Source organism: Diachasma alloeum, unplaced genomic scaffold, assembly GCF_001412515.2.
Source record: "Diachasma alloeum isolate Michigan unplaced genomic scaffold, Dall2.0 Dall_scaffold_00499, whole genome shotgun sequence".
Taxonomy (NCBI): Eukaryota; Metazoa; Arthropoda; class Insecta; order Hymenoptera; family Braconidae; genus Diachasma; species Diachasma alloeum.
The window spans coordinates 1-9,107 of record NW_021680631.1 but is presented as its reverse complement, the minus strand read 5'-3'; the positions used below and the strand labels follow the sequence as shown (position 1 = coordinate 9,107).

At 39.9% G+C, this 9,107-nt stretch overlaps 1 protein-coding gene across 1 annotated transcript; it reads right to left on the bottom strand.

Moving 5' to 3' along the window:
• Positions 1 to 6,056: 6,056 nt before the first annotated feature.
• LOC107042667 lies at positions 6,057 to 7,031 on the bottom strand. The gene has a single exon (XM_015263813.1). It carries the CDS (start codon positions 7,029 to 7,031, stop codon positions 6,057 to 6,059), a length of 975 nt encoding a protein of 324 aa, XP_015119299.1.
• Between the last annotated feature and the right edge of the window lie 2,076 nt (positions 7,032 to 9,107).

Here is a 9,107-nt window from a genome sequence, read left to right as displayed (position 1 = left end):
CCCCCCCCCTTTCCCCTTCCCCCACCACCACAAGGGAAGGTATATAAGGACTGCCCCCATACATCGGAGCTCAGAATCGGAGCTGATAGCCCTGAAGATGCAGACTGCAATGTTTGCGAAACGTCGGCGCAATGCTGAAACTCAACGCGGCATCCATCCGGAAGCCAACCAATTCATTAATAATGGCCGCGAAAGCCTCAAAACTAAGGTAATACTTCCCTCATTCCTTTTGGCATCAGTTTGCATCATGGATCACTTGAGTCCAAACGAAGTGAAATTGCGCACTTCCACCATTTTTGGTGGACTATAATGATATTGTTATTAGACATTATGGTGAAAATCCAATACAAACGGCGCAAGACTGTTTTCGTGATTTCCTGGATTTGAAAGAGAATTTGGCACTCATCAAGAGTTTACGAATTGGACCAAATAAAGAAGATCTCCAGTTGACAACTGACGAAATTCATTTGTTAAAGTCGATTTTGCCATATGTCTGTGAGTACGACGATATTGTTATCAATCACTACGGTAACAATCCCCCGCAAACATCATGGGATTTTCTCCAAGATTTCCTAGATTTGGAAGGAAATTACAAAATTGTGAAATTACATCGAGACTCAAACATGGATGGGAGCGAGGAACAAACAGACTTGGTTGATAAAACCTCAGAGACTCCTCATTTTGCGCAACAACAACAACAACCNAGCTTGCTGAAAAAACATTTAGTGTGAAAATATATCCGAACATTATGGATTCCACAAGTGTTTAGAAATTGTGGATCTACTCGAAGGAGCATACAGGAATCAACCTGTCATAAACTCTGAGAAGTGGATAAGAATGTGTGAAAATTACATCAAACTGTTTGGGAAGCTTTTGAAAAAGGACAGTTCTCAACTATCGATGTCAGATAAACGGCGAATCCAAACGATGCTGTCCTTTCTTCACAGCTATTGTGAGAAGTTCAAGAGAAAAGGACAACAACAACAACACCAGGGTGGACGACTTGGTGAGACATCAAGTGAAGATGAAAGTGCTAGAGTGATTTGGAAGGATCTGGAATCGGCCTTCAGGAGTCGAATGAAGACAGGTGTGATCATAAACCTAACTCACAAAGATCCTCAGTCCTTTCGTGACGATGCAAAAGCTCTTGCTGTCATTCATTTGAAGGATGCTCTACGAGAACAGGGCAATATCAAAGCTAATGGAATTCTCACCTGTAAGTTCCAAGTCATGAAGTATGATGAAATTATTGAAGAAACGAAATATTTCAACACCAAAAATGAAATCATTCTGCCCACTACCAACATTGAGGAGTGGTTCAAAGATAATATCACAGAACCACTTCTAGCAAAAATTGAAGATTTTCAAGAAAAGGATTCTGGCTGGGAACTGATTGAGGTTATCAATCTTACAATGAATATTAACAGATATTCACCATTAGCAGCGGGTTCGAACACGTACATTCCATCGCCTCAATGCATACAAAGAAAAAAAGCCGTAGTCAATGTTAAAAACAGAGATGCATTTTGTTTTCTATGGGCGATCACAGCAGCGCTGCATCCGGTTACAACGCACGTTGATAGGCTGAGTTCATATCCTCATTACTCTTTGGCTACTCTACCAGATGGCGTCACGAAACTTCACTATACTGGACTGGAATTTCCAATGAAACTCAAGAATATTCCTAAATTCGAACGAATGAATGGTCTGTCGGTAAACGTATATGGAATTGATAATGATAAAGATATAGTTCCTTTACACTTAAGTAAAATCAAGTCAAGTTGGTCCAAGATTCATCTGTTATTGATCTGTGACGATGCTCAGATTGAACGTGACACTGAACCAATTTATCATTTCACTTGGATTAGAAATTTATCTCGACTTGTTGGATCACAATTATCTAAGAATCAACATCATTTGTTTTTTTGTGATCATTGTCTGAACCATTTTTCCACACTCAAATCATTTGAACGCCATGAGCCAGACTGTTTTGCAAACAATAAATATCGAATGGTATTGCCAGAAGAAGGAAAAAATATTTTGACTTTCAAAAATTATCAATTCAAAGAGATGGTCCCCTTCGCCATCTATGCAGATTTAGAATGCATTTTGGAGCCAAATAATTCTGAATCTTCATATGAGAAGCACATTCCTCATAGTGCAGCATTCTATCTCCAGTGTGCTTTCGATGATTCTCGCTCACATTTCAAGATGAACCGTGGACCGGATTGTATTGAATGGTTCATAGATGAATTATATAGAATAGCTAATGAGGTTGATACTTGTTTGAAAATGAATGTACCAATGAAGCCTCTCACCCGTGAACAGGCTTGGGACTTCGATATTGCTCAAGTCTGTCACATCTGCGGTAAATCTTTCACCGAAACTGATGGAAAACATCACGATCATTGTCACTTCACAGGCAAATATCGTGGTCCAGCACACCCTCAATGTAATATTAATTATCAAAATTCTCATACCATTCCAGTAGTGTTTCATAACCTCACTGGATATGAATCACATTTTCTGATCAAGACTCTCGCCACAAAATTCCCAGGCCGCTTAAATTTATTGCCTATTAATAAAGAAAAATATATCTCTTTTACCAAATATTTTGATGAGACAATTGTTAATTTGCGTTTCATCGATTCCTTCCGATTTATGGCGAGTAGTTTGGAAAAATTAGCATCATATCTCGGCGATCAGGATAAATCCATTACTCGAAATTACTGCAACGATGATGAAGAGAAATTCAAACTTTTAACGAGGAAGGGAGTTTTTCCTTATGAGTATATTAACTCTTGGGAAAAACTCAATGACACTCAGTTGCCTCCAATCACCGATTTCTATTCCAAATTGAATGATGAGAGTGTCTCTGCTGAAGATTATGCTCACGCTCAGAAAGTTTGGGATACTTTTAATATTACATCTTTGGGTGAATATTCCGATCTTTATCTGACAACAGATGTCATCCTTCTAGCTGATATTTTCCAAAATTTCCGAAGTACTTGTTCTTCCGTATATGAACTTGACCCCCTACACTATTTTACAGCACCAGGATTAGCATTTGATGCTATGTTGAAATGCACTGGTGTTAAACTTGAGCTTCTTACAGATGTTGAAATGCATTTGTTCATTGAGAAAGGAATTCGAGGTGGACTAGCTCAATGCTCAAATCGTTATGCTCATGCCAACAATAGGTATATGAAAGAGGAATTCAACCCTATGGAAGAGACCTCCTATCTAATGTATTTTGATGTGAACAACTTGTATGGTGCAGCCATGTCGCAATACTTACCATACGGATCATTCAAGTGGATTGATCCATCAATTATCGATGTGTATACAATTCCCGATAATTCCAACAAAGGGTATATCCTTGAGGTCGACTTGGAGTATCTCAAGGAGCTCTTTGAGGCTCACAAAGATTTACCACTTTGTCCAGAACATATCATTCCCCCGAATAAAAAAATGCAGAAATTAATCACAACATTGCTTCCCAAAAATAATTATGTGATTCATCATCAGAATCTCAAACAATGTCTGAATTTAGGGTTAAAATTGACAAAAATCCACCGAGTACTGGAATTCAATCAAGCACCATGGCTGAAACCGTACATCGACATAAATACTGATTTGCGAAAAAAATCCAGGAATGAGTTTGAGAAGAATTTCTTCAAATTAATGAATAACTCAGTTTTCGGAAAAACTATTGAGAATGTAAGGAAACAAAAAGATGTCAAGCTAGTCACTAAATGGGAGGGGAGATGGGGAGCCAAAGTTCTCATTGCTCAACCCAACTTTCACAGTTCTACCATTTTTAACGATAATTTAGTGATTATTCAATTGGATCGCACAAAAATGCATTTCAATAAACCCATTTACGTTGGTTTCTCAATCCTGGATCTATCCAAAATATTCATCTATGATTTTCATTATGAGTGCATTAAGAAAGAATTCGGTAATGAGGCTAAACTTATGTACACCGACACAGACAGTCTTCTGTATGAATTTCAAGGACGTGATATTTATGAATATATGAAGGAAAATATTTCCAAATTCGACACATCAGATTATTCAGAAGATAATGCATTCGGGATGCCACTTGTGAATAAGAAAGTACTGGGACTTATGAAGGATGAATGCAATGGCAAAGTCATGAGTGAGTTCGTAGGATTGAGAGCAAAACTGTATACATTCAAAATTCACGGTGATGAGAGAGCAAAGAAGCGTGCTAAAGGAGTGAAAGGATCAGTATTGAAGAGGATTACGTTTGATGATTATAAAGACTGTCTAGATAATCATAATAATATTGTTAAGTCACAATATTTGATCAAGAGCGATAAACATGAAGTTAGGACTGTTGAGCAAAGGAAGTTAGCTTTAAGTTGGGAAGATGACAAGAGAATATTGTTACCAGACTCTTACGATACTATACCATATGGTTATTGTAAATAAAATAATGATAAACATTCCATAATAAAAAAAATGTATAAATCTCTGTAAATTATGTTTTTTATTTGCCACTGATTTAATTATAATTCATTCTTATTTATCCAAGTATTATGGGAATCATCGAAACCAAGCCACTTGACAAAGACTTCGTTCCCACGTCTTCGAAGTATCTTATCCACGAGGTAGACGTCAGGGTGTGTGACTTTCGTCAACTCCTCCTGGTAGAATCCACCCTCAATTGGTTCATCCTCATAGTCGATGAGTTTGTAGGTCACAGGATTAGTATTTACCACTTCACTAATCGTAAATATCTCAGTTGTCCAGTTGGGTGTATAACCTTTCTCGAAAACATTCTTGTACTTGCTGACGCGCACCTTATCTCCAACCTTGAATTTGATTCTCTATGTGCGAGGTGCTTTGAGTTTTCCATAGACATGACGTAAGAGGTACTTCTCATGAGCAGCAGTGACATCTTTCGGTTTCATTCGAATTGTGCGATGTTTAGTATCATTATAGAACCCAACTAGATTCTTGATAATAGGAATCCACTTATATGTTCCTTGTAAGCTGAACTGTTTCCACATCTTCTCCTTTAGCGTACGATTAAATCGCTCACAGATTGATGCTTTGAGGTTGCTGAAGGTTGAGTACATAGTAATCCCATAATCCTTCATGAGCTTCCTGAAATCGCTGTTGTAGAATTCTTTGCCTCGATCTACATGCAATTTCTGAGGTATACGGCCTTGTTTCAGGATAGATTCCATAGCACTGGTCACATCCTTTCCATTCTTCGTCTTAATTGGCACAGCCCAAGCATACTTCGAGAAAATATCAATAATAGTCAGGAGATATTTGTGGCTTCCATTCTCACGAGTGTAGGCACTCATATCCACAAGATCTGCCTGCCATGTTTCATCCAATCCACGGACTTCAACACGTCGACGGGGATAATTCCGGCGCGCTGGTCTATGGAGCTCCTCCACTACTGTTGCCTTCGCGTTGTCCATTCTCCAATACAATTAGACGTCTATCCAAATGACTAATTATTTCAGAATTGCGTAGTGCCAAATTTTGGTTAGTCGCTTCTTCTTTCCTTATTCCGTCCAATTGCTCACTTATCAGTGAATATAAACCATTGACCATCACTCTGGTTTCATGTATAACCGATTCTTTCAGTGTTGTCAGTTCCTCGTTTACACGTTGAATGATCTCAGAATGATTGGTCAAACGTTCTTGTACTTCCTCCTCACTAACATCTCTTCGTTTCATGGTCTCTATGAAATTTGCTTGGAATGTATCAATCATCGTTTGAATTCCATCAAGTCTACCACCCATTGCTCCAGTCACAGTATATATGAGACGAAGCTCCTCCTTCAACATACTGCGCAATATCTTCAAAGATGTAGCATCATTCTCTTCTTTAGGATCCGCCAAATTACATAATCTCCGATGATCCATATCGTATTGTCCATCAAGCGTGACCTTGAATCCATCACCTGGAGGACCTCGGCTGCCAATGGTTCTCACAGCACCAGTACCCAACTGGCGTCCAAACACGTCGACACTCATGTTTTAAATGATGGAATTTTCTTGGCTACAGCTTAATAAATAATATTAGCTTCACGCAATTCCTCAATTATTGACATAATTTCATTGGTGTGACTCATATTTCCAGCTGACTGTGACGCCATGAGCAGTCGGAGTCTATCCACCAGCTCATTAGGATTGTCCCAGTACACATAATCCATTTTCCTGGGTTTCGCTGATGCGATCATATAATGAGGGAGGGCCATTCCAGTTTTCTTGGATTTGATGATATCTTCAATGATGCTATGATATTTCATCATAGTAATTGTTCGAAGAGCTCCATTTGGTTTATAGTACTTTCGGTACGCATTCGTACTTTGTATGATATTACCGTAGGTATGCTTATCAGTTTCAGTTATGAGACTCATGTTAGGTGATTTCTGAAAGATCAATTCGATTAAACCGGGTGTTAATGTGTATTTTTCACCCTTGAGTGTCATTGAATCGCCATGGAACGTGACCAAAGAGTCGCCAATCTTCATACCCTCTTGCAGCCGACGAACACCAAATTCCTTATCCAGATCGCTATCTTCGCGCTCTGTATTATAACGATTCAAATACATCTCGAGATGTTTCTGCGAGGCTGTAGGAGATTCCAGCTTAATTGATAAAATACGATCAGTTGGAGTCATGGCTTTTATTGGTGATATCTTCCTCATGGGGGTACTCGAATGTGCTTCTTCCATGCTGAATGGGAAATCTACCAGGGTTTTATATTCAGAATCATCATCATCATCCTCATCCTTCTTCATCCGTATAGGAGCACTAAATGTCTTCTCTTTCTTTATCTTATGTAAAGGTTCCTTCATTACCGATTGATCCACCAGTTTCTCGAGAGGAGTTATCACTGGTTTAAACACTTCACTCATAGCTCTTTCAGTGGTCTCCCTACCCAATTTTATCATTTTGTGTTTGCGGCGAATAGCATTACTCGCTTGAGTAATATTCCGCAAGATATCCGTCTCCTTTTTCAAATTGTCGCTCTGCATGTTGACACTTGTACAGTCACGCTACAACTGCTCTCAAATTCTCCAAATAGTGCATATTTATCTCTTCAAGAAACTGTCGAATCCTTTTCGATATCGACCCTCATCAATTTCACTGTCTTTATCAATTACCACGAAACTGTATTTGCCCTCATTCCAACACTTGGCACATAAGTCCTTGAACTCGGCAAATGACATATCGGTATTCACATGATCCTCATAGATGTGTCTCAAATTCATATCGTCTTGGCGGAAGAGGATCAGGAGATTGGTGTTGTCCCGCACCAGATGTTTAGGTACGTGAGCGTACGTCTGACAGAGATAGAAACTGTCAACATTTCTATGTCGTCCCATGCAGAAGAATGCTCGGACATTATCCTGTTTCTCGCAGGCAATATCATCGAAAATCATGATGGAATTTGGTCGAGCATCTTCAGGTTTGATGACTTCATCATGCTCACTAAAGGGAAAATATCCTACTCCCTTGATAGGGAAGAGCAGACGTTTGAGTAATTGGTATTTAGCCTGATTGAGAGATTTTGAGTACACATAGATATTCTCAAACCTCAAACCGTTAGGGTGCATTATGAGCGCTAGTAGAGCGTTTGTTTTTCCACAATTCGACGGTCCACAGATGACTGCACGCACACTATCTGGTAACAGAGGACCATGACGTTTCTCCCGAGTCTTCTGCCTTTGTGAGAACCCATCAAAATTTATTATCGGTAGCTTAGTCTTCTGCTCTTTGAAACGCATAGTTGATGACTGAACATGAATGACGGATGCCCATCATTTTTATGGGATCTCTCAGGGAACATATAAATACACGCGGTTCATCTCATCACTAGTCAGTCCTTCTATGACCATGAAGGTGTGCAAACGTAAGAGAGGACGTCAAGGTAAAGGATTAGTGAACAGTATCATCAACAAACTCCCTGTGGAATTGCATATCCCCGGATATCAGTATTGTGGTCCTGGGACAAAGCTACAGGAGCGATTGAAACGGGGTGACCCTGGCATTAATCCACTTGACGCTGCCTGCAAAGAACACGATATAGCCTATTCTAAAAATCGAGATAACCTCACTGCGCGACACGAAGCAGATAAAGTCCTCACGGAGAAAGCCTGGAAACGAGTCTTGTCGAAAGACGCAGGTCTTGGGGAAAAAGCTGCCGCTTGGGGTATAGCCAACACCATGAAAGCGAAAACCTCCCTAGGCATGGGGATAAAACCGAGCAAAGGAATCAAAAAGAAGAAGAGGAGGAAACGTAGTGGTGGTGGTGGATGTGGAAGAAAAAAGAAAGTAGCCCTACGGCAAATTTTACAAGCTGCCAAAACATCTATGCGTCCGGGAACCGATGCTATTAAAACAGCACTCGAAGGTGCACGCGCTGCAGTGAAAAAGATCGGTGGTAAAAAGCAAGTGCGATCACCTCGCGTTCTACCTGTACCTGCGAAAATCGGAGGTTTAATACCCTTCTTGATACCGCTGTTTGCAGGTTTGAGTGCCACCGGAGCTCTGGCTGGTGGTGCAGCAGGTGTTGCAAAAGCCATCAATGACGCGAATACAGCTAAGAAAGCTCTTCAGGAGAGTATGAGACACAATCAGACAATGGAGGCTGTTGCATTGGGCAAAGGATTATACTTGAAACCCTACCAGAAGGGCTTAGGTCTCCATTTAAAAAACGCATAAAGCTACCACACCGAGCTCGAACCGATACCGACTTGATGAAATATGTCAAGCTTATGGGAATCCCACATTTTCGTGGTGTATATATGAGGAACGAAATGCCCAAGTCAGGTCCATGGAAATACGAATCAAGCATTGTCAATCTTGATGATAAAGACGGGCCTGGAACGCATTGGGTTGCATACAAGAAACGGAAGCATGAAATTATCTATTTCGATAGTTTTGGTAATCTTCATCCACCTCAAGACCTGATGGATTATTTCGGTGTTGGTAGCATTATCAAATATAACGATGATCGGTATCAAGATTATGATACGGTGGTGTGTGGACATCTCTGCTCGAAATTTCTCAATGGAGAAATAATATAAAACCTCAATCCGCTACACCAC